The following is a 24,693-nucleotide window of genomic DNA, read 5'->3' on the forward strand; positions in this document are numbered from 1 at the left end:
GGGACCCGCCCGCCCCCGGCCCGGCCCGGCCCCGCCGCAGCCCCGGGCCCGGCGTTACCTCGTCCCGCCGCTCGGCCTCGGCCCCGGCACTTCCGCCCCAGCGGCGCCGCCCGCCGGGCCCGGGCTGAGGGAGGGGAACCGGCCCGGGCTGAGGGAGGGGAACCGGCCCGGCCCGGCTGAGGCCCCTCAGCCCTCCCGCTGGCCCGGCCGCCCTGCCGGCCCCCGGGTGTCCCCGCGCAGGGCCGCACACCCGGCCCCGGTGCTCGGCCTCTCGTGTGGGTGAGGGTGTGACACTGGTCGGAAATGCTCCGGGGCCGCAGAGCCGCCCACGGCTGGGGCCGCGGGTCTGCATCACTCAACCTCGGGTCACAGCCTCCTGCCCAGGCTGCGTTCACCTTGCACAGGTGTCCTGTGAGCAGAGGGGTAACTGCAGCCCCCTGGTCTGTCCCCAGCTGGCAAGAAGCTGGCATGGACCTGGGGCCAGATTTTGTGCAAGCTGCCATCGTCCCTCTGGCTTGGCAGTGATTTGTGCAAACTCCCTGGGGACCTGAACTTCAAACAAAAGCAGGAAGCATTATAAAGGATTAAAAATACCTATGCATTTGATGCTATTTTACAGCAGTAGTATTTTAACAATACAAACTTAATTTGTTCGCCAAAGGTAAACTGTGATTGAAATAGATCTGAGAAGGGGTTAATCTAGGCTGGCTCTGCTGGGTGCTCTGGTTTACAAGTGTCAGAACAGCACCCACAGACCCCTTCAGGGTCAGCAGGCCTGGCAGTGCCAGCACTCCTGGAAGCCAGGCAGGTACTTGCTGACAGTTTAAGCAAGCGAGTTCATGCATTTAAGGGCTGATGGGCTTAAATGAGCCCAGACATCTCAACCTTCCCCTACAAAACCCAAAACTGGGAACCACAGGGTGAGTTGCTGTGGGGAGCACCACCTGCCTGTATCCTGTGAACGTTTTTTCCTTGAAGCTAATCTGTTTGCTGCATATTGAGGGGATAAAAAAGAAAAGGGTAGCTGAGAGCTGAGTTTCTCATCTGCTAACCCTTGCTGAGTATGTGCTTTCAGGGAGCATCCCATGGGGTGGGATAATGAGCACTTGGAGTTTTATCCTGTTGTTTCCCACTTGGGAAGTAAAGCTGGCCCAAGCCCACTGTCCTCACTGGGGTGGGCTCTGAAGGGGGGCCCAGGCCAGCCTGCAGTGCTCAGAGAGCATGAACCCTGCTTCTGGCTGACCCAATCCCATTCAGTTGCTTTAACACTATTAACTTTGCCCTTCTGCCTCCCTTCCTGTGCTCAGACCATGCTCTTCAGCTTTTCCAAGCAACCACCACAGCTAAAAACGCACTCTTGCTGTCTGAGAGATTCAGGATCCTTCTTAATGGCTCCAAAGGCTTTAAAGAAATCATAAAATGAAAGGAGCTGAACACGTGAGATCTCACGTAAGGCCTTTACCTGGTTTGGCATTTTGGCAAATGTGTATTAGAGTGAGTATTAAAAGCAGCTAAAAGTAGAAAAGCAGGGTCCGAGCAGTCAAGGTGATTGTCAGAGAAAATGCTGAGTTCCCAGGAAGGAAGCAGGACGGTGTCACTTGGCTGCTTGAGCCCTGCTGGGTGGAAGGGGGCTGATATGATGGCAGATAAGATAGTAGAGCTGTTGTGCTGCTCACACTCAGAATAACCAGTTATGCTTCAGAGCCTCATATTCTACAAAACTGTGCAGTTGTGTTCCTCTCTGTGTTATGCTTTCTGCCTCCCTGCTCCATACTTGCTTCATGGTTTTCAACTCTTTCCCTGCTTTGAGGATCTCTGGATGCACAGGTTTTCATTTCAGTGAGACCTGTGATGCTGAGATAATGCTGTGACTCTGAGACCTGGGACTTCCAAAGCAAGAGGGGTTGCCATGAATTTCAGAGAAAGAGTAAGAGACTTGGCCCATGCTCCAGTGCTGGTCTAGGAAGGGGAAGGTTTGCTTCTAAAAATCCCTTGTTTGGTCATGAGAGGGCTGAAAAAATATGTCATGGTGGTGGTTTTGTTTGTGCAGAAATCTCACAGATGGATACAACGCATTTTGGAAGATGGATAAAAAAGGTCTGATGCTCTGAACCTCAGCCTTCTTTCCAGGTGCTTATTCTTCTGCATTGTAGTTCACAGGGAAGGTTGATGAAAATATACTTTTCCCTTTTTATATCAGACGTGTAAATGCAGTTTCTACAAACTGGAGTCACAGTTATAAAATGTTTTTATTTCCAAACTGTAACATCTCATCACAGGCAAGGACCACTGTCATTAAGCTGCTGATTTCTGCTCTAGGCCTTGTGTTGCACTATCAGTAAAAAATGGATATGTGGGGCTGTTTTCTGTTCAGAGCTTCTGCTTGCAAAGAGGTTTTTTCCCCCACAGTTTGAGAAATCTGTCTCAGCTTTTTGAATACCAGTGCAGCAGTACTAGAAAATTCCCTTGCATTTTTATTACTCAGGGTAGCAAAACCTCACTGTAGGAAAAAAGGCCTTTTTTACCCCCAAAGCTTTGATCTGGCATCTTTAACTCTTGAAAAGTATCGCTTAGCTTCTTAGGATTGATCAAAGAAAACTGTGTAAAACAACTGGCCAACAGATTTTCCTTGTTTTTTGTGTTCAAATTCAAAAATGGGGGAAATTTTTCAGGTTTGAATTTTTTTTTCACCTCCTCTGTGGTCCGGTTGCATTGGTTTGATTTGTTAAATAGATCCTAATGTGTGTCTGTGCCTCTTCTGTTTGTCTGCTCCAGTTCCAGAGCTGTGGCACTGCATCCCAGGAGAACTTCTCGTGCAAACCTTCTGTTCTCTTCTGGAGGTGGATGCCCAGTGCCCCGGGGTGCAGACCATGGGCTGCAGCCTTTGCTCCCCGCTCTGCTGGCCCCTGCACAGAGCTCAGGTGAGAGGAGTGGGTTCTCATATCCCAGCATCTTTGCAGGAAGAACCAGGTCATTGTTTCCAGTGCATATCAAACCACACACACCACTCTGCTATGGCATTACTGACATTGTGACTTCTCTGTGTGATGATGTTATCTTGCATGACTGGCACCTGCTTATATAATAGAGAAATTTGTGTTTATGCTGAGTTTTTTCAGTTGCTGCTGATGATTTGGGCTCTAGGGGAAATGTTACATTCTTAGATATCTCGTTCCAAGTTGCCTTTTGAAAATGGCAAAGAAAAGTTAAAGAATTGTTATCCTTATCCTGTATCTTGCTTATCTAATGGGTCCTTTTGGTGACTGATTCTTCTCATCTCCTGACTCCTTTGGTGTTTGGCCTTAAGGGACTCTGCAGACTTCAGGTGAGAAGAACTCTCTTTCATTTTTTAGCAGGAATGTCAAGCTTAGCTTGCAAGTTTTTGCTAAGGACCTCAGGAAAACTTAATTTTGATTTTACATTTTATTATGTTATTTGAAGAGCATTTTCTGAGCAGAAATGATCCTGGCATTAAGCTACACTGCAAGCATGTATTTAGAGCTACCTAAAGCATTTATATTAATAATAAAAGCATATTAGATTCTATATGTAGCTGTTTTTAGCACCCTCTCTTCTCACCCAAGAGACAGATAATTTCTCTTGACAAATAATGTGGGATCTGTGGCCAAACCAGCTTAAAATTTTGACAGCCCTGAGGCCTGGCCAGCCCTTGTTCGTCCATGCCAGCCAAAGCTTAGGACAGGAAAATTCCAAAATAACAATCCAGATGCCTTCACAGACCTGGCATTGCCTGGGCATCCCCCGGGCTCTGGGCAGGTGGGTTCCCTACAGTGACTTTGCTCCCCTGCCAGCAGAAGGTGCCCAGCACGTGCCCCCTTTGCATGACGCTGCGTGTTTATTCACCGCGCCGAGATCGGCTGCAGTGCACTTTCATTCTGTGCTTTGTTCTCTGGGCTGGTGATGCCATCGCTTTGTGCTGAGTTTTGAAGAGTGCGAGCAGCACTGCTGATGTGACTCCCTGGACGCCGACTTTCCACTGGCCTGGGATAAAATTGGGTGGCTCAGTCCGTGCGGGACGCAGGCGCGTGCGGGGAGGCAGGAGCGCCACAGCCATGGGGTTAGTGGGGCTGGGGCACTGAGGAACTATGCAGGATTCCCCCAGCTCTCTGGTGATGGATGGGTACTCCAGCAATGTCCCAGCCTTCCTAACGAAACTCTGGACGCTGGTGGAAGATCCCGAAACAAACCATCTCATCTGCTGGAGTTCTGTGAGTACAGGGAATATGGGGTGTCACTGACGCCTGCAACACCAGGGAGAGCCCAAGCAGTGCCTGGCCCAGCAGTGCCTGGCCCAGCAGCTGCCCCTTGCTGTGCAGGTGCTGCCCAGCTCACTGGGAGAGAGCAAGGCAGTTCATTTAGGGCCCTTTTAGCTATACTTGCTATTATTTGCCTGCAATATTGTGACTTTTCTATTTCAAAGGGACAACGATTTTGGGAGTGTTTTAATAATAATATTTACACACTTCACTTGAAACATTTTAAAAGATGTCCAATATTCTCATTCTAAAAATTACAGACTCTTCAAGAGAGAGAGGGTTTTCACCTTGTTTGAATCTGCTGCTCCCTAAAATTTTCTAGGGAAGGTGCAAAGACCTGTTTGTATTATTTCACGTGTGTTTCTTAGCAGCCTTCACAAATGTCTTGGGAGAAGGCAGCAGATAAATAGTATTCAGATCTCAGACTCAAACCTAGAGCTTAAACAGATCTCAGACTGGCACCCTAAATCACTCATTTTGTAAGTGCATTACTTGATTTTTCAGTGAGTCTGTGTGATGGTCATGGTGATGTGTATATATTGTCTGTACAGCTTCATAGGGATAGATTGCTTTGCTTTGGCTTCTTATATGTCACTGAGGCATTACCATACTAAACGCAGTCACAGAATTAAAATGATTTATTTGTTTCCTTCAGACAGCACTTTGATATCACCACATTGTGTTTTTGAACTGGCTGAGACTTGCTGCAAATAACATGATTTGTTTTCAGTATGGAGTTATGAGATGAGCTGTGTGCATAAACTTGTTCTCCAATGTGAAGAACCTATAACAAAATCAGATGTAAAGGGGAGGGGTATAAAAAGGTCTAAAGCAGCCTTTCTGTCCTATGTTTGTGTCCACTAGACTTTTCAGTCAAAACTTGAGATAGGATTTGAGCTGCATTGTTGTCTATGCTTTGATTGCTGGTATTACATGGTCATACCTCTGAGAACCACCAAGTTTTGGTATTGTGTGTTTTAAATAAGGATTTTCAAACTGGGAATGATTTTCTAATCTGTACAAATACTCCCCTCTCTGTTACACTTAGAACATTGTTATTTTTGACTGACCACCACCATGCCCTGCTTTGCTGCAATCTAACATAGGCTACAACTTCACTCTTGGAGGTTTTGGTAAGGCTCTTAGATGTTTAAATTTCCCATTGTTTCAGGTTCCCATGTTTCCCATGTCCCTCATCTTCTATACATCAGTGATATTGGAGCTGAGAGATTGTGTGCATGCCTAAGATTTCTGAATGTAATCAGAACTTGTAGAAAATAGGACTTAGAAGGACCTCTGAATTGTTTCTTAGCGTGAAGAAGAGATAGAGAGGAATTGTAGTAATGGTTTAGATACACACTAAAGGCTGTTAGGTGGAAAGGAAAAGTCTGCTGTGTCTGTGGTAGATAGCACAAGAAGTAATTCAATTAACTCTTTAAATGGAAGATGCAGTTAGGAAGAACTCCTGGCAAATTCCTGGAGTAGCACTTGTCTGGTTAGAGCACCGGGTGTCTGTCATGGTGAGACTGTCAAAAGCAGTTAAGAGAAGCATCTGCCACGATTGTCATGCTGCAGAGTCAGTTTTGCTTTGGGCAGAGAAGACTTTCAAAGGTTCTCCCACCTTGTGAAGACAGACAAGGCCCAGCTGCTGTGTGGGAACAAGCTGGCACGTGTTCAGTTCATTGTGAACACACAGTAACTCTGAAGTCTCTTTGCTGTAGGAACCTTTTTGGATGTGCCAGCTTCTGAGAACACTGTGGCCCCGAATTCACAGGAATGACCTCTCAAGAGAGGCTATAATGAGATACTGAGGTACTGAAAACCCTTGTGCTCCTCATTTTCCATCAGTGGGTCCAGCTGGGATGCACAGCTGTATCCTTAATCAACATTTGGTCCTGCTGCATGGAGTAAGCTCTTATTCAACACTGTCCTCTGTCACAGCCCAGCCCTCTGTGAGAGACCCCCCGAGCTGCCACACCACTGACTGCTGGTACTAGCACAGAACTCAGCAGGAGGATGACTCTGGGGTGCTGGGCTCAGACTCCCCCTGCCAACACTGTGCAGACCTTGGTGTCTTTAGGTAGCTGTCCCTCAAAACTCAGCTGAGCTGGGAGGTCCCTCATATCTGCTGGTGTCTTTGCACTGCCAGAGCTGGCAGCAGGTAGAAGGCCAGGCAGGGAAAGCACATGGCCTGCAGTGTGTCTGACAGCACTCCCAGGCAGTTTGCCTTGGTTTGCAGTCACGGATCTTTGCAGTGCAGCCCCAGACACAGATCCTTTGTCTGGTTAACATGTGTGTTGCTAGTTTGGGTGGCAAAGCATGACTGTCAACTTTTTGTGGGTTGCCCTTATGGCTGTGTGCTTTTAAAAATAATCAAGAAAAGGTGCACAGAGCTTCTGGATTCGCGTGGTGTCTCCAGAGACGATTTGTTTCTTGCCTTGCTGTGTTTCTTGTGCCATGTCTCCAAGCAGTGCTTCCACTGGGACTGCTGTGCTCTGCAGCAGATGGGTCAGAGTTAGAGCTGAACAAGCAGATCGAGGAGTTATAATGGCAATTCCTACTTTCCAGGGCCTTTTTAAGATTCCAGAGTCTTTCTGTGAGGTCCACACCAGGGGGGATGATCACAGACTCCCAGCTATTCGGACACAAGTCAGTGGTTTCTTTCTCACATCCACATCTCACAACTTAGCACTGGCAGAGCTTGGTGGGAAAAGGTCAAACCTGCAGCTGTAGAGGACTGAGCAGTTCTGTACCAGAACTGAAAGGAGCACCTCTGTCACCAAGGGCTGTTGTCACTGTTCTTAGCTTCCAGGTGACAACTCAGAGAGTATGACTCCCCTGCTGTAGGACTCCTCCTGGGCCCCTCTCGTGGTCAGGGGTGCTGCTCTGACTTGGCCTTTGTCCTTGTCTCCTTTGCAGAATGGCACCAGCTTCCACGTGTTCGACCAAGGACGCTTTGCCAAGGAGGTGCTGCCCAAGTATTTCAAGCACAACAACATGGCCAGCTTTGTGCGGCAGCTGAACATGTGTGAGTGCCACAGGGGCCCTGCAGGCAGGGGGGAGCCACAGGAGCTGTGGGTGGGGCAGGAGACACGGGAGAGAGCTGTGGAGGGAAAGCTGAGGTCTCATTGACCTTGAATTCCAGCATGAAACTTCTGTTAGATTACATTTTAAGATCTGAGCTAAGAACTTTCAGCCATCAGGTGTTCTTCTTCTCTTGCATCAGTTTGATGACATATTATTATTTATTTTTCACTTTATTCTATATGGAGCTTTTCCAGCAGCCTGATACTGCGACACCTCCCTGAGGAACTGCTGCTTTTGAGGGTTGTGTGCCCAGAGCTTTTCCATTTCATGAGCTATATCTCTGAACTAATAGTGGGCAGTACTTCTCCCTGCAAACCTGGCCTTGCTGATCAGACATTTTCACCCCTTAAAGGAATTTTAGGTGGAGTTTTCAGCTACTTCTACACCGTGATTGTATTACACACAGCTATTTTCTGGTAGTTCTTGGAATTTTTTCAGTGAGTAATTCACAAAGTTCCTCAGTCAAGTTTTAACTTTGCTATTTCACTGTGCAGTAGCATTATTGCAAGTTGTAGGCCAGTCCTTAAATACAGTTTAGAAACCTTTCCAGGATTTCAGAGAAATACTCAAAGCAGATTTCCAAATGTGCATGTGACTCTTTTTTCCTAAAGTGGCACCTGACGATGGGCTGTGCCTTTGAAAAACCTGTCCCTGAACCCTTTGGCTTGCAAATTGAACTGGAAATTCCCTAAAAGCTGGCATTTTGGCTCCTGGTTGACCAAGGTGCCCATGGTGGCAAGGCTTTCATGGCAGGGGCTGTCAGCAGGGGTGGCTGTCAGCAGTGGGATGCACAGGGCTCTCCCTCATTTGGGGTCCTTGTGGATATGGCCCCAAAACATGCTGAGCTGTGGTGAGGGGCACAACTGTGCCCTGAGCACCAGCAGCTCCAAAAGTGTGGAGGGTGACCAGAAATGTCCTCAGAAGGGATGGTGTGGGAGGCAGAGGGAGTGCCAGGGCCTGGTGGCCCTTCAGCCTGTCCTCTCTGTGCAGATGGCTTCAGGAAGGTGGTGAACATCGAGCAGGGGGGGCTCGTCAAGCCCGAGCGGGACGACACCGAGTTCCAGCACCTCTGCTTCCTGCAGGGCCACGAGCACCTCCTGGAGCACATCAAGAGGAAGGTGAGGGGTGCTGGGTGGGCAGGGGGAATGTGCTCCTGCTCAGTGTGACTCAGCATCACCCCGTGCTCTTGGTCCTGCCCTCTCCACATACACGTGCAGCTGGGGCAGGGGTTCTTGGTGTGCAGGGCTTGGCTTTCAGCAGAGTTTTGTCTGTGTTTTTTTGCTCTGTTGCTCAGTATCACAAGACCTTCACATAGTGCTGCATGGCCAGGCTTGCTTCCCACCCCTCTGCCTTTGAATTGTTACCCACTTTCCTAGAGAAATACAGCATGACTCCTTCATGGACCCCAACAGCCATCTCCTTTTCTTACAGAAGAGAGAACCTACTCCTGCCCTCTGTTTTCTGTCTTTTAACCTGTTATAAATGCTCCAAAAGGGCTGTTCTCTAACTGAATTAGCATAGGAACTTCAGGAAAGAGACTTCAGCAAAAGCCTTTTAGTTTAATATGTCAGTTTGAAGCATTACCTCAGACTCATCCCTGCAAAACACAAGGCTGGATTGGGTATCTCTGTAGAAGAGAAAGATTAAATCAAACAGTCTAGTTCAGTTCCTCCCTGGTCCTCAAAATACTTTTGTTTTCCCCCCAGGCCGATTTGAAATAGGTCCCCACTCTGGCAGGAAATGTTCTTCTGCCAGCAGATGTTCTGTATGAATAGATTTGCCCTGCACTTTGCTCTATTTTATCCCTTGCACTAGTACTGTGAGGACAGTTCAGACTCTTGTGCACATTGCCTGTCCTCGTATTTCAGCCCCGTGGAGCCCAGCTGCTGACAGTCCTGCCCCTGAGCCACCACAGGGCTCTCTCTGTCCATGGCCCTTCTTGCACCAGTAAAATCCCCCTGCGATCTTTTTCTCCTCAGGTGTCAGTAGTGAAAAGTGAGGAGACCAAGATGCGGCAGGAGGACCTCAGCAGGTTGCTATACGAGGTACAGATACTGAGGAGTCAGCAGGAGAACATGGAGTGTCAAGTGCAGGACATGAAGCAGTGAGTTGAATCCTCCTCAGGCTGCTCCTTACGGGCATTTGCTTCTCTGGAGTTGTGGATTGTGGGGAATGGTTGGAAGGAGGAGCCTCACACACCTCCCTCCCTCCCAGGGAGCACGTGGTGAGCCAGGGGCTGATCACAGGGACTAGATCTGTTCAGTCAGCAACATGTAGAATTTCTGTGCACACCTGATCTACAAAATATGAATTAATGCTCAGCCTCTCTGTCTTTATGTTTTCCCTTTACAGATGAGGAGGGTGCCAAGGAGGTCATGTAGGAAATATGTGTATAACCTGGGGACTTAACTCAGATAACTATTTCCTCAAGATAGAAAGGATGGTAGAGATGTAACTGTCTCACATCTAGAAGAGTCCTTGGCAGACATGTAGTAGAGTCTATTCCAGCTATTAAAAAAATAAAAATATAACTCTCTGCCATCCTCCACCTCCAACATTTATCTGCTTTACTGACCTAAAAAATATAGTACCTTATAATATATAATACAAGAGCTGCCGTAGTGTTTAGTCTGTGAACTCATCTCTGAAGACTGTGTCTTCTGCCATGGCCAGAATTGTTGTGTGAGAGGAAACCAAGCAGATGCAATGCTTCCTGCATGGGGCTCCCAGACCTCCTGTGTCTGAGACTCTGGGATCTTCTGAGTCAGACATGGTCACTAGAAGCTTAATAAATGGATAAGGTTTTATAAATCATGTATTTGAAGTGGTTTTTATTTGCCTCCAGATTTTATTAATCTTTGCAGAGATCTTTGTTTAAAAAGCACTTGAATAATCAAAAAGACCCAAAAGCTTTCCCTTATAATGAGAGCTGATATTCATACTGCACCAGATGACACTGCCATCCTGGGAAACTTCATTCCAGCCCAGCACCTTACGTGCAATGGATAAATTTTTATCCTGCATTATTTTTTAATGACTCCCACTCTTAGCACATGCATGAGATGACACTGTGAAATCCAGGTACAGTGGCAATGAGTTCGTAGGCTTGAATTTGTTTTAATTTTTAAGGAATTCCAGTATCATTTATTTGGCCTTGATTTTAATTTATTCTCCCTTCTGATTTGCTTGCTCCCTCCCTCCATCTGGCAAAAGGCAAAATTGCATTCAAATGATGAGAAGAATACAATTTTTATAAACTATGACAGAGGAGAAATCCCAGGCTGAAAGCATGTTAAGGAATTTACACTGGTGAAGAAGCATTAGGACAAACTCCAGTACGAGCTGTCAGACTAAGGAATGCTGCTTTTGCTGGAAATCCTGTCAGTGCCAGCACAGAAAGTTCACTGCAGGGGTTCTGGCTGTACAAGCTGCTCTGCTGTGCTCTTTCTAGCCCTGGACCTTATCTTCCCAGTTCTAGCCTCCACACTGGAAAGACTGAAAAGCAAAAGGATTTATTGGTTTCACCTGTACAATGGGTTTTGCTGGCCTGGCAGTTTTGGTACATCCATATACTCTGGAGATAAATTGACTGGCAAAACCCTCTGCAGCGTGGATTTGGCTGGCATCCAGATTTGGAGACAGCACAGTAAATAAATTCTGCATCTCCCCATCCCACTTACTGGGGCTGGCTGTTAAAGGAGGCCTGTAAGCTCCCCTCTGTGCTGCTTCGTTTGCAGACAGAAAACAAATTCTCTCTGTGCAGTGTGAGCACAGATCTGTGCTGGGTTAAATCCATCACTCCCACTAATCAAATCATTACAGTCCTCCTGGTTCAAGGCTCTGAGGGGCAGAAGCACCTCTTTAGCCTCCAGTCACTCCAAATGTGCCTTTGTAGCCCCATGTGTAGGAGGTTTCAGCAGGTAGAATACACAGGGTCTCTCTGTCCACAGGATCTCGTTGTCTTTGGGAGCAGTGGGGCAGTTGTAGAGAGGTTGGACTTTCTTGGCTCTTGTGGAAGTCTTGGTGATCCGAATCATTCACAGTCACAAATCAGGCCTTGCTGAAATTCTGAGTTTGGCCCAAATGTTCCACAAAAACTAAATGCACATGTTCTTTGTTACCTTCCCCTATAAATGTTGGCATTTCCTTGTTTGTTTTTCGCTTTGGTCTATAATTTTTTTGACGTCAAAGAAGAACAAGGAAGGCAATTGTGTGACCCTGTTTGGGACACCTGACAAGAGCCAAGCACAACAGGAGCCCCAGAGCGAGGCAGACTTTGCACAGATGGGTCATGGCAGCACCATGGGCTGTTGGGATGTTTCTGTGCTCACAGAAAATTTCTGTTTCCCTTCCAGGCAAAACGAAGTCCTTTGGCGGGAGGTTGTTTCTCTCCGGCAGAACCACTCCCAGCAACAGAAAGTGATCAACAAGGTAGTGGTGACAGAGACTCCAACCTCACCTGTCCTGCCTGCCCCACGTCCTCCTCTGATGCTTTTCTCCTGCCCCATAATCTCCACGCTCTGATATTGCAGTGTATTTATTGTCCCTTTCTTTCGAGTTGTGTTATGCTTTTATGTGTCCTGTGGAAAGTGGTCATTAACAAAGCATAGACTCTGCCCTAGAGCAAAAGATTTTCATTTCCCTGTCAGTCTCAGTCCTTGCTGTGGTATTAGAAACCCCTTTTATGTTGAAGTCCTGAGCAAGAGAGCACAGCTGTCACTAATTGCCCTATGTTAGCTGTGTTCTGGTTGTACCAATGCCTTTGAGCTTCCCAAATCTTTCCTCTTTCCTTTGTGCAAGACAGAAGCCCCCCTCCTGCCAGCACGAAGCTGCAGGTGGCACGTTGGCCAGCCATTCCCCCACTGGGACTATTACATTTTCTGCTGTGACAGGTATAGTCAAGGAATTACTGTACAACCTTTTAGATTGTGGAGCCATCTCCCTTAAAATCTGGCATGACCAGTATAGAAAAGGCCTGTCCAGTGATTCCTGGATGGTGCTGACGTGACTGAGCACGTCACCTTTCCCAGTGCCCAAGAGCCATGTTCTGACCCTCACGTGGCATCACTGAGTCACAGGACTGGACAGAAATGCACGAGGCTATCAAAGCCTTCCTCCAGCTCTGAGGCTGGACCAGCCACACAGCTCATTGTAGAGAGGCTTTTATGCAACTCTATTTTGTTATATTGAGCAGTGAGTAAGAGCCAGCTGTGATATATAATAATAATACTCTCTTTGTTTGGAGGTCAAAGCAGAGCATTAAGTTCAAGCTGACCTGGGAATATGTTGCTAAGTGATTCCTCTACAAAGCTATTCTGCATCCTTTTTAGTGTCCTGTTTTCACAGGAGTGAAAAACTCAACTGAAAGAGCTCAGACCTCCATGCAGGGTCTCCCCTCCTGAGCTGCCTCTTTCACGTGCAAAAGCTTTGTCAGACTTTACAGCGCCTCTTATAAACATCTCTGAAGACTTTAACAGAGTCCAAGTCTAATTCAGGCCCAGGAATGTTTGGATGTGCACTTCACAGGCGTATTCCCAGGTGTGATAGGACCATCTGGAGTTCTGCATGCACACAAGGGGTGAGAGAAAGCCCTGAGCACATGGATCCAGCAGCCTTTGCACAGAGCAGGCACTGGGCTGCGTCCCTTGAAAGCCAGGCAGGCTGTTTGAGTCCTTGGACAGGTTATTTCTGTTTCAGGCTCCAGTGTCTCGTGCAATTTGTCTCCTGTATCTCATGGCTGCTCCCAGCTTTGGGTGCTGCTGGGAGGGAGGGACGTGTGAGGCAAGAATGGCTGCGGGAGCAGGGAGTGCTGAATCACTCTGCTGATTAACACCGGATTTTGATCTCTCCTGACAGCTGATTCAGTTTCTGTTTGGCCAGCTGCAATCCAGCCCCAGCAGCACTGGGATAAAGAGGAAGCTGTAAGTACCCTTGTGTGGGTGCATAATGTGCCCCTCGCTAAAAGCACAAGCTCAGCTCGCCCGGGCAGGCGGTCACCGGACCAGGGCTCCATGGGATGGGCAGTGAAAGGGCTGAACTGCCGAGTCAGACCTGCTGACAGGCCCCATTCACTGCTCTTTAGAGAAGCACCGTGTCAGCTCATGACCTTTATCTGGGGAGCACAGAGCGTGAGGGGAGATGGGAACGCTAACTAGCGGGAGACTGAAGGGCAGGACCCCACTGCTGGTCCTACACGTTCCAGTTTTGCCACTTGACATCAGTAGGAGCAGGGCTGGGCCCAGCCAGCCCATGGACACCTTTGGTTTGACCCACAGTCACTGAATGTGGTGTGTATCCAACACAGGTTTGGTGGCATGGAACCGACAGAGAGGAAGGTAGGGAAAAATTTTAGCCAAGGGGTGTCTTTAGATAAACTCTTCCAGGCCAGTGAATAGAGGAGCTTGAATTAGGAAGCTTAGTGCCTTCTAGGAAAGCAGCCATGCCTTTGGTGCTTGTGGAGAAAAGGAATTTTCTAGGGTCATAACAGCAGTGGCAATAGTGGGTGTATAGCAAAATATCCCAGTTCCCTGCTTCTCTGGGACCGTATCACAAAACCAAGCTCTGCCACCCAGGACATTTCATGATGGAAAAGCAGTGCCATTTTGAGGCTCCTTCATATGTTTTTCTTGATTTCAGTCAAGAAAACAGACATTCCCACTACAGGACCAGCCCACAGATCTGTTACTTCTTGTTAATGGCCATCTCTAAAGGCCTAGTCAGGCACTTTTTGAAAGCCCATATGCAATGAGTTCAGGCTGTGCTCTGCTTTGGGTCTTCCTCTGCTTTATGACTTACCTAATGGGTGGCAAAGGTTCCTTTTATGAAGTGCTGTGTATGGGGATGCAGTTTTACCAGAGAGGCTCTGAGTGTGAGGGAGTTGTAAGAAGGAATACAGATTCCCAGTACTGCACTAATCATGTCAGCATAACTACCTCCAGTAAAACAAGCTGAGGATCCAGCGTAGAGCTTGAAACCACTAGCAACTAGAGGTACGAACTGAATTTGTTATTTTACTGGCATCTTTCAAATAAGATCCAGAAAATCTGCACCATCCCTTCTCTATATGGTAATGTTCTTTTTTTATGGTGACCTCCTACAAAACTTTTCCCTTTCTTATCCATAACACTGGACAAGAAAGACCCTCACAGCTGAGGAAAGACAGAGCACCCAGGGGAAAAGAGCCCTTGGCTGAGAGGCATTTCTTGTATGAGCAACCAGGAGCCAGTCAGTATGTGCTGGAAAACAAACCTGTTTCTCTTCACAGACCTCTGATGCTTGACAATGGGATCTCAACTCCCCCAGTGTCCAAGTTCAGCCGTCACTTGTCTGCAGACCCCCTGCACGACCCCTATTTCATACAGTCGGTACGTTGGCACCGGCCCCTGAGCTCTGGGGGGTTGCTGTGGCCAGGGGGGAAATGCTTGAACCAGTAACAGAGATTATGAAGTAATTTGGCAAGAGTTTGGCAGTGAAGAAGAGGTTTGCAAAGCTGAGTGACATTTATAATTTCTTCAGCTCCCCAGTGTCAGGGATGCCTTTGTGTGCTTGTGCTGCCGTGTCCATGTGGGAGGCCGTGGGAGTGAGGGGGAAAGGTGGACCCTGTAACCAAACTCTCCCTGGTGTTACCCCAGCCTGGTTCACCTCAGGGGAAAAGAGGAAGAACTGTGTTCTGGAAGTGGGTACTATGGTCCTATGATACTGTTCTGACCAGAGCCAGATTTTTGTAGCTGCTGAGGGATCCCCCCATCCCCCTGACCCACCAGAGCAGACAACAGACACTTCTGTCCTGCAGTTAAAATATGTGGGCTGGCATGAGGCACCCATACTGCCCTGTTGGGCTGGGTTGGATCTCTCCCTCCACAGGAAGCCGAGCAGTCTAGGCAAAATGTCAGACGTGGTAAAACCTCCTGGTAGCTGACACTTCAGTCCCAGTGCCTATTTCACACCTGTACCTCTGTGTGGTTGGAGGAAAGGTGAGAGGAAATTAAAATGTTGCAGGGTTGGTGAAAGTGTGGTTGGTTTCTGTACAGGGTGAACTCAAGGTCCCAGTGAGTAAACCCCAACAATGTCAGATAGGGCCTTGGACTTGTTCTGGGGCTCAGAAGGATAAATCTGTATGATTTTTGCTTTCCTTTTAGCCATCAACAGAACCTACCTCTTGCTTAAACAGCCCTGGAATTGCTGGAGGACCCATCATATCTGACGTTACTGAAGCATCACCATCCAACATAATAAACATGCAGCCCCCTCCTGAAAATGACAGGTAAACATGTTTGTGATTAAAAATGGGGAGAGTCAGGTCTGGACACACTCATGCAACTCTTCACAAGAGTTCTTCATGGGTGTAATTCTACCAAAGTTTCTGTCTGATACACAGATCTCTATAGAGATGGTGGGCTGAAATACTTTTTCCAGTTTGCAAAGTGGGTCAGATTTTCAGAATTAGAGAGGGGTAATAACAGCATAACTTTCAAAACAAAGTCCTGAGTTTCATGTTGAGAGCTTCCACTCTTTGAGAAATATTCCATGTTTCTTTATATTTTGTCCTCTAGAGAGGGGCTGTCTGAGACTTAATCAACTAACTAGATACTAACACTTGTTGGGTTTGTAGAGAGAGAGAAATAATGTTTCCTTTTGGCTTTGGCAAAGAAACAATCAAATTGTACATCTTTCTGCTAATGAGAACAGAAAGGTTGCATCACAACAACTTCCGATTTTTGACAACTTTTCTGTGAAAAGGCCCCAGTAACTTAAGAACTGAATGCAGAGGTATTTTAAATGCTTATCTCTTCCTGCCACAGACATGCAGTGTGTTTAGGGCTAGTAGCAGAATAGCTACAGCTATGTCAGTGGAAAGTAAGTAGACAGATGAATCATGGAAACAGTTTCTGAGGCGTAGAGACAAGGCAGTTATACTCTAGAAATTGCCTGTAAATCTGCCACATAATTGAAACCATAGCCATAAAATTAGCTAGGAGCATGCAAAGAGCCTCAGATTAAAAAAAAACAACAAACCAACAACAACAAAAAACAACCAACCTGGAAGCCATTTCTAAAGCAGAAAAACTTTAATATAACATTCAAGTTAAGTTATTTATTTCTACTAATTACTGAGTGCCATCTGGTGGCTTCTGATCTGTGCTGTGCCTGCACGAGTTGAGGATCTGAGTCAGCCCTGGCCCTCCTCAGTTCAGGTGTGGTACTTGCCAAATCCACATGAGCTGCTGGTGGGAGCTGAGAATCCATGAGACCAGCAGATGATGAGAAAGGGCTGTTGAGGAAGGCTCTGCAGTGTCACACACCATCCTGTGTGTGTGACATGGTGGTGTCTCAGCAAAGCAAGTCTGTGAGTGTTGGGTGATGATAGTTTGTCAGAATGGCTTCCATGCCCTGTGCCTGTTGATCTACGTGCCTTTGTCATTTTGGCTTCAGCTCTGCAGGTTCACAGGGAGCTGTGCAATCTCCTGTAAGTAATGTAGAGTAGACCTGTACATCCAAAATGCTGCTAATAAAAACTTCGTTGTTACATGTCCATGTGGGAATAACGTGGAGTGCCTCTCCCACTGGAAGAAGGCAAAACTCCAAACGAGCAAGACTGACTGGACTGTCGGATCGTGACAGCTTCTGTTCCCAGTGTGTCACTGGGACCTCTAGAGTGCTTGCCTGTCCAAACCTAACTCCTGCATGGGAAGGTCTTACTGATCCCATTCCTATCTCCAGGGTGGAGACTTTTCTTTTTCAGGAGAGCCTCTCTAGCCTAATGACCCTTTAACCTAACACTCACCTGAGGAGTGGTCAACCCATGGAAGTGCATTTCCCATGTTTGCAGAACAATTGAATGGGGCAAATTCATTATAACTGTGGCTGATGAAGTAACTGCAGATATTTCAGCTGGGCACATTTCTAGAGCTTGCTGAGAAGAAAACAAGGCTGCTGGTTCCTTTTGCTCGTGGGGGGAGTGGAAAGCCCTCCTGGGGCAGTCTGAGGGGAAGTGGAAGCAGCCCTTGTGCCACTGCCCTGCCCAGCAGCAGCAGCCCGTGCAGAGCTGTGTGTGTGGTGCTGAGCCCTGTCTCTGGTGCAGGGAGAAGTGCCTGATGCTGATCAAGGAGGAGCCCGTGAGCCCTGGCGTGAAGGGCACGGCCGAGCCCGACGTGCCCCTGCCCGGCTGCCGGGCCTGCCCCGAGCCCCCGGTGCTGCCTGTTGCCATGGTCCAGTCTGTCCTGGAGGGCAAGGGGGGCTGTGCTGCAGCCCCAGGGACCTCCCAGCCGCCAGAGAGGAGGGGCAGAAGGGCTCTGCTGGACAGGTGAGGCGAGGAGGGACAGCTGTGGCCCTGCCTGTTCCCATGGCTCTGCCTTCCCACTCGCAGGGTGGGGAAGGAGGGAGAGGGGAGGGAGGGAGGGTGACTCCAAGTCACCAAGTGCAGCCTGGTACCTGTGGCACCTGCTAGAGGAGCCTCGAAGTGCAAGGGGCAGCTCACAGAGCTGGTGTGTGTGTGTGTGACTGCCTGGAGGACCCAGCAGAGCTGTCAGAGGATGTGCAGCAGAGCCCTGGGAGCAGGAAGAGGGGGATTTGCCCAAGGCCCAAGTGAAAGCTGGAGCCTAGAGTAGTATCTGTGCTGCAGGCTGGCAGGCCATGGGACTGTGCTGCACATCTGCAAGGGGCACCAGCACAGTGCCCCTGGGCTCAGCCACAGGGCAGGCTGGGTGAGCCTCTGCTGCAGCTGTGGCTGAGGCTGAAATCCCAACAGCTCTGAAGTCAAGGCTGAGGGCTCAGGAGACCTCACCAGCAGGAGAGCCTGGTGCAGCTGGGTGGATGATGTGGAACTGCAGGTCATTCTTGATGGCAGCTGCAGCACTGTAAGGAGGACTGGGGAGGAATGGTGGGGAACCCAAAACACTCATTAGGGTTATCAGAAAAGCTTCCATTTTCCTTTAGGTCCTTACAGAGAATCAGAATCCTCCTTCTGAATCCACTGGATACTTCAAAACATTTTATTAGAAGCAAAATAATCCTTTTTTTAGAGGCCTGAGTTTAAGAGACATTTTTTATAGCTTTTGGGGGGATTAAACCCAGCAGGGCCTCACTGTTGCTCCTTTAGCTGAGTATTTCCAGTAAATGCAGCCTGCAGGCTGAATGCCTGCAGCTAAAGGTCATTCCTTTAAAAAGCATCAGTTAACAGTAATTCTTGGACCAGTAAGGATGGCAATGCAGCCTGTTCTGGTTTCAAGTGCCTCTAAAAGGATTTCCTCTAAGGAAAGGTTTAATTTTCCCAGTCTCGAGGAGGTGCTTACAGACTGTCCATCCCCAAACCACGTGTGTCACCCAGGAGAGGGGGAGTCTCACTTGTTTTACCATCAGCTGAGTCCCCTGTGTGCTCTGCTGAGTTGTACTTCTGGGATTAAACCAAGTTACATGGCATAAACCCAGACTGGCAGTGGGCTCTTGGTTTTCAAAATGAGATTCAAACATAAACACCCTGCTGGAAGGCTGCTCAGTCCTGCTTTCTATACATATCTGTGCAAATGTCCTTTGTGGCAACATGTCCCGTTGTGTTTTCTCAGAACAGATATTTCAGACCCGTTGGAGGGCACTGACTGGAGCCTGGAGGGGCTGCAGCTGCTGCTGAGGAGCCAGCAGTACGGCCTGGAGCCTGCCAGCCTGCTGGATGTGAGTGCTGCTGCTCGGGGTGGGGCTGTGTCACACAGGGGTTCCCCTGGGCTGCAAATCAGACTGTGCTGCTCCTTCTTGTGTGGCATTTTGTCTGCCACGTGCTGCCCGTGGAGTCACAGCCCTGTTTTGACCTGCTCACAAAAACTAGCAAGATCTCAGATTTAAATGATGCTTTTTCTTTTTACACTGAAAATAAACATGTTTGAACTTCTCGGAGCATAAAACACAGTGCATTTGGTAAAGAAATCAACAAATGTATGTAAAATAGGTTTAATATGACTCTCTAGCTAGTTTGGTAATTACTTTGTGTGGGTTAGTTTATTTTCTGCATCTTAGGTACTCCTAGATAGTGTTTGGCTTTTACTACCTTCCCCTTTGCCCCTTTCCCACATTCAGGGAAGTGTAGCCGATGTCAAATTCTCAGTTCTCAGGTCACCTCTCCTTAGAAATGGATGGTGGCTTTTTCTTGGCTATACATGCAGAAGTAGGAAGGTTTGTTTATTTCTCTGTTGTACATATAGTTAGTATATGAAAGGTTTTTGCCAGTAATCAAATAACTCTGTCCATAAGGAAAGAATCTGTATGTCAAAGATATGCTCCCTTGAGGAGGTGCTTCAGATTAAGCTTTCATGGATAAACAGGAATGAAAAATCATTTAAAAATCAATCTTATTCTCTTCAAGTCATTTCCCCAGTGTCTGTGATTGATTTTGACTTTACAGGGAGCATTTCTAATGGCCTGCTCTGTCACTGGCTCTGTTGGTTCCTGTTTCTTGTTTCTCATTAGGAAATGTTTCTCATTTTCCTGTTACCCACACACGTCTCTCTCTGTGCAACTAACGTCACGAGAGTGAGAATGAATCATGGAACTGTGCCCCAGATCAACAGCTCCTTTTCCAGACTGCTCAGACTTACTGCCATGGAAGCAATGATGCAACAGGAACCTGCCCTCTGCTACCGAGTTTTGGAATGCTTTTAAAGCCCCCATGACTCTGGAGGTGTCCTAGAGCAGGGGAAAAGGGCTTCAAGTTGCATGTGCAGTGACACAAAGAGCTGCCCTGGTCTGTGACACCCCTGTGGCACCCGTGTCTGTGCTGTCCCTCCAGGCAGCAGCAGGGCCTGGGGGTCTCACAGGTGCCCCCTTAGCCCAGCACACAGGAGCCTTTGCCTGTAGCTTCCCTTGGTGCAGGGCTCCAACCCTCCAGCAGACAGTGGAGGATGTGGCTTCCTCAAACCATTCCACCCTTCAGAGCCCTGTGTTTGTCTCCCAGCAGGTCTTTAATCCCAATTTATCTCTGAGTGAGTGGAATATGACTGAAATGGAGGCCAGTCTTTCCCCGGTAAGAGATGAATATTTCTGAGATATGAAAATAATAATCACAGAGGCCTGGGTTGGAAGGGACCTGAACCAGCCACGGGACACCAGCCTGGCCACCTCGGGTGACATGAGCCACGTTGGCCAGTGCTCCAGGGGGGATTGCACCTCCCTGCACCCTGTCCCGCAGGCACATCTGCCCTGGAGCCCTGTGTTTGGGGTTTGGGAGGTGCAGTGAGCTGGGGGACAGGCAGGCAGGAGGGTGGCTGCTGTTCCTGGGGGTGTTGGGAGCGTGATGAAGCACCGCTGCTCCCAGTGGCCTCGTTCTAACGAGCTCCCCTGTCTTTGTATAATTGTACATTGTAGTTTATATTTTTGCATCAAGATGCAGCGACTCACAGTGGATCTGGAGAAGAATGCAACTGAGCTGCCCCCAAAAGTGTTCAACGCCCCGTTTAACAGCACCTGCCCAGGTAGGAGCAGCAGCTGGGAAAGGGATGTCTCTGGGGTGCTCACAGTGTCAGCAGTGGATACCACGTCCAGCACTGACTGTTTGCCAGGGGGCTTGTTATTTTATTCCATGATTGTCAGTCAGCAGTGTTGCCACAGCAGCTGCTGAGCCAGTTACTGCACAGTGGGGAAAGTGTGAGGGATAAACTGAAGTGTAAATGGAATTGAACTGCCCCCCTTTCTGCCATGGGTCCTCCTCAGGTCTGTCAAGCATCTGCTTTCTCTGCCTGTTCGTGGCCACCTCAGGGCACTGTGGTGATCTCAGGGGGTGGGGTGGTAAGAGCTGCACAGGTCCTGGGTTTCCTCTGGCTCTTGCTGCACAGGAGGTGCCCTGGAAGCTGCTGGCAGCCAGAGGCAAAGGCTGTGTCTCTGTTTCTCCAGACCTTTGAGCAAACCTCAGGGGAACTGTCCAGCTGATCTCCCACTCACTGACTGATGAAGTGTGTCACTGACCTTAGACATGAATCTAGAAGTGTTTTCCTGGTCATGGAATAGTGATGTATTTTTATTTTCATGTGTATTCAGCTGGGATGGACTTGAAAGAGAAGTTTTTGTGAGCCCTGGTTGGTGCTGTAGCCACTTTTTGATTTATTGCATGTTGTTCAAGGACTCCTAACCTCAGCATCTTGTATGAGCATCTCAAAGGCATTAAAAAAAAAAGCCCAGCTACACCAGGGAGAGTCCTTGAGCATCCCCTGTTTGCAAAGCCTTTGTGGCCCATGCAGTGGTGTGATGCTGGAATAATGGGACAATTGACAGAGGTCTCCTCCTACAAAGAGGAGGAAAACCAGAGAGTTCTTAGTGAAGGAGAAGAGAAGCTGCTCTCATCCACTCCCCAGTGTCTCCAACCATTTGGTCATCCCTCTTTCACTTCTTGAGAGGCATCTCAGCATCCAGGCAGAACCCACCTGGTGACCTGCAGAGATTCCCATGGATTTTAATGGGCTTTTGAGTGAGTCCAAGTGTGACTCAAGTGTTTCCAAGTGATTTTTGCCTGGCGTGAGGCTCCTCACTGCTCTTGCAATGAGGATTTGTCACTTTTCAGTTCTACATAATAAAGTTGGGTAACTTGCCCTGCAGCAGCTGAGTTTTCTCCTGTGTGTTTGCATTCCCAGGGAAAGATGTCATCCTGGAAAGTGCCCAGCAGTTCCTCATCGACCGTCAGTCCATCTTTGGAAACGACCTCCTCAGCTTGCCTGAGAGTTCATCCCTTTATGTTCCACCTGAAAATGTGGCTTCCTACCTGTCCTCTGTGGGGGTCCAAGGGGACATCCCTTTAAACCTGAGCTCTTCAACAGACAACAGCCAGTGATTTTGCTTCCAGGAACCAACATCTCCCTCCCACCCATCCAAGCATCCACAGGTTTGAATGTAAAGAAACCAAAGTGACTCAGAAACCCACTAGAGAGTTTCTTTTTGTGCCCTTTTTTTGGAGTAGATGGAAATGGTTGGTAGCTGTTGCACTGCTCTCCCTGCACCTGGTTTTCAGTGTTTTTTGAAACAAAATACTGTTTCTGGTGCTTACTCCTAGGGGGAGTGAGAACTTGGCAGGATTTTTTTTTCTTGAAAATGCTTTTAGAAATTTCAAACCTTCTAACAAAATTTAAGTGAAAAGTAGCTTGAAAGTCCATCTGGGACTTCATAAAATAGTGATCCTGACTAGTGTCTGCTACAGCAAACTGTGGGATTTTACAGGGGCAGCACAGATCAGCTAAGATGCCTGACCCTTCTCCATGCTCTTCTTGAAGCAGGAAAATAATCTAATGCTCTACAAATATTTTTTTATCCATTTTCTGGGTTTGATGGGATGCACCTGTGGCTCTCCCTTGTCCTCCTAGGGTGAGTAGGAAACAGATGTCTCAGGGTGTGCAGAAGATCATTTTCTGAGTGACCCCCCAGGACGTGTCTCTGGCTCTCAGGGGAGCCACAGACCATCACAGGCCACAAAACATCCCACCCTGAGTTGAGAGCTGTTGTTGTTTGGGATTTGTTTTGCCCCAAATTTCTTTTCTCTTAGATAAAGGCAGGGCACTCCATACTTAAAAACATAAAAAAGGGATAGACTCCTCTGCACACGCAGTTTTTCATGTGCAGAGGGGACTGAGGGAGCACCCTCTGGGTTTGGTGCTGGCAAAGTATTCCATGTCCAGTCCAATGGTTTTTTTTCCCTTGGCTTTGACCTGTTCTATTTCCTCTGAAGATGTGCCTGTTGGTTTATTGATGTATAAAATCTGATGAAACAGTTCAATTGATTGGATCCCCTTTTTAGAAAGACTCTCAGCTGCTCAGTGTAGGAGAGAAGCAGAAGGGTTAGTCCACCATGTCCCACAAACTTTTCTTCTGTCCTTTGTGCATCTGAGACCAGCCTCAAAGGCTGAACTACCCCTTCCATGTGGTTTCTGATGACTGAGTTTCTCAACAAAGCAGAGCTTTGTTTTTTATGCTGTAGTTCTAATGAGAACATATTATTTATCTCAATATCCTCTACCTGAGTTGCTTTTCCTTAGGAAAGCTACTCAAATGCAGTAGAACAGACCCAGGAAATTCAATTAACTCAGGCCTCCTAAGGGCTTAGACAGGGAGGTGTAAGCTGTGCCAGTATCATTTGAAGAAATGCTCTGCCCTCTTTCATTGCCATGACAATTCTAGGTTATAAACCAGATTTCTGAACATCTTGGTCAAGCAGCATCCACACCAAAATGCAGTCAATCAATCAGATGAGTGCAGGCTCAAAATCACAATAAGATGAGCATGTTTTAAATGGACCTTCCTGTCACAGCCCTTTCCTCCATCCATTTATCATTATGTGAACAGATGTGTTAGTTCAGAAATGTTCACTTCTGAGCACATTTTCCCCCAGCTGACTCCTGTGTGCTGGGAGCTCTGTCACTGCCTTGGTGGTGCAGCCTGTGCAGGAGCAGGGTGAGAGCTTCTGAATTAATCCCAGCCACTGTTTTTGTGTTCAGGACTAAGGGAAAATTCTGGCAGCCCCCATTGGCCTGGTATTTAGATGATGTGCTTGAGTGTATCCTGGAAAAGGTTTTCCTTTTCAAGGGATTTGTGCTCAGAAGGTTCACCTAGATCAGCCCATTTGCCACTATTTTGCCATTTCCAGCAATGGAAAGTCGTTGAGTTGCACTCTGTTTAATTCTTTTCCCATAGGTAATTGAAGGCTGTCTGGTGTCTGCTGACACCTGGCAGGGTGTGTTCAAGATTCACATCCCTCTCTCAACTCCCACTCTCTAGGCTGCTGAAATGTTAGCACTGAATGTATTGATCCAACAAGGTATTGAAGCACACGCTTAACTTCAGCTCCTGAAGCCTTTTTCCGCAGCCTGTGGCGTGCCTGAGGTTGGGTGTGGGTTCAGTGCCCTCCTGGCTGGGGCTGAGCAATGACCCACCCTGGGGAGCTCCCTGTGCAGGGCCGGCTCAGCCCAGGGCCCGACACCGTCCGGGCTGCGGCGTCTCCGTGCAGGGGCAGCCTGAGCTCGTGGGGAGCAGCCTCTCGGGAGGGTCCTTGGGGTTTTCTTTAGGCTTTTTGCTCTACTATAAACATGGGATTGGAGCTTGACAGGGAGAGAGGAACCTCCAAGAAGAGAACTCTGGAGCCACTCCTGCGAAGAGCCAAGCTCGTGTTCCTCGGCTTTTCACACTGTTCATTTGACCCAAAGGTGACGTGCTGAGACTGCGTTTTGCACTATGCTGTACATTTGTAAAGTTTTACAGAAAACACTAATTAAACATGTTTCCTTTTTCTCACTTAGTCCTGCTTTGGCATTTCTCTCACTCCTTTCGCCTGCCCCTCACTCCTGTTCTCCTTCCCCAGTGCAACTCT

The 24,693-nt window shown here is 48.0% G+C and overlaps 2 protein-coding genes across 9 annotated transcripts in view; one reads left to right on the forward strand and one right to left on the reverse strand.

Annotated features, from left to right (window-relative positions):
• Positions 1-141, reverse strand: part of TRADD (TNFRSF1A associated via death domain) — a 10,736-nt gene extending 10,595 nt beyond the window's left edge. The window contains exon 1 of the mRNA XM_027647128.1: positions 59-141. The gene's annotated coding sequence lies outside the window, so the exon portion shown is untranslated. The remainder of the gene's footprint in view (positions 1-58) is intronic.
• The window catches only part of HSF4 (heat shock transcription factor 4), a 26,349-nt gene extending 1,732 nt beyond the window's left edge, over positions 1-24,617 (forward strand). Inside the window, exons 2-14 of one of the 8 annotated variants that reach the window (XM_027647113.1) lie at positions 2,776-2,921; positions 7,197-7,305; positions 8,355-8,482; positions 9,344-9,468; positions 11,720-11,795; positions 13,221-13,285; positions 14,629-14,728; positions 15,503-15,627; positions 17,446-17,667; positions 18,926-19,031; positions 20,305-20,373; positions 20,734-20,821; positions 21,974-24,617. In XM_027647113.1, coding sequence (XP_027502914.1) covers positions 2,776-2,921; positions 7,197-7,305; positions 8,355-8,482; positions 9,344-9,468; positions 11,720-11,795; positions 13,221-13,285; positions 14,629-14,728; positions 15,503-15,627; positions 17,446-17,667; positions 18,926-19,031; positions 20,305-20,373; positions 20,734-20,821; positions 21,974-22,170 — 1,556 coding nt within the window. In that variant the 3' untranslated portion in view covers positions 22,171-24,617. Of the gene's footprint in view, positions 1-2,775; positions 2,922-2,993; positions 4,230-4,767; positions 6,090-6,905; positions 6,927-7,196; positions 7,306-8,354; positions 8,483-9,343; positions 9,469-11,719; positions 11,796-13,220; positions 13,286-14,628; positions 14,729-15,502; positions 15,628-17,445; positions 17,668-18,925; positions 19,032-20,304; positions 20,374-20,714; positions 20,822-21,973 lie in introns of those variants that run through there. The other 7 variants (XM_027647114.1, XM_027647117.1, XM_027647118.1 and 4 more) reach the window with 7 other exon arrangements.
• Positions 24,618-24,693: the final 76 nt, after the last annotated feature.

The sequence above is a fragment of the Corapipo altera genome, unplaced genomic scaffold (genome assembly GCF_003945725.1).
Source record: "Corapipo altera isolate COAL_440 unplaced genomic scaffold, ASM394572v1 62, whole genome shotgun sequence".
In the NCBI taxonomy this organism is placed as follows: domain Eukaryota; kingdom Metazoa; phylum Chordata; class Aves; order Passeriformes; family Pipridae; genus Corapipo; species Corapipo altera.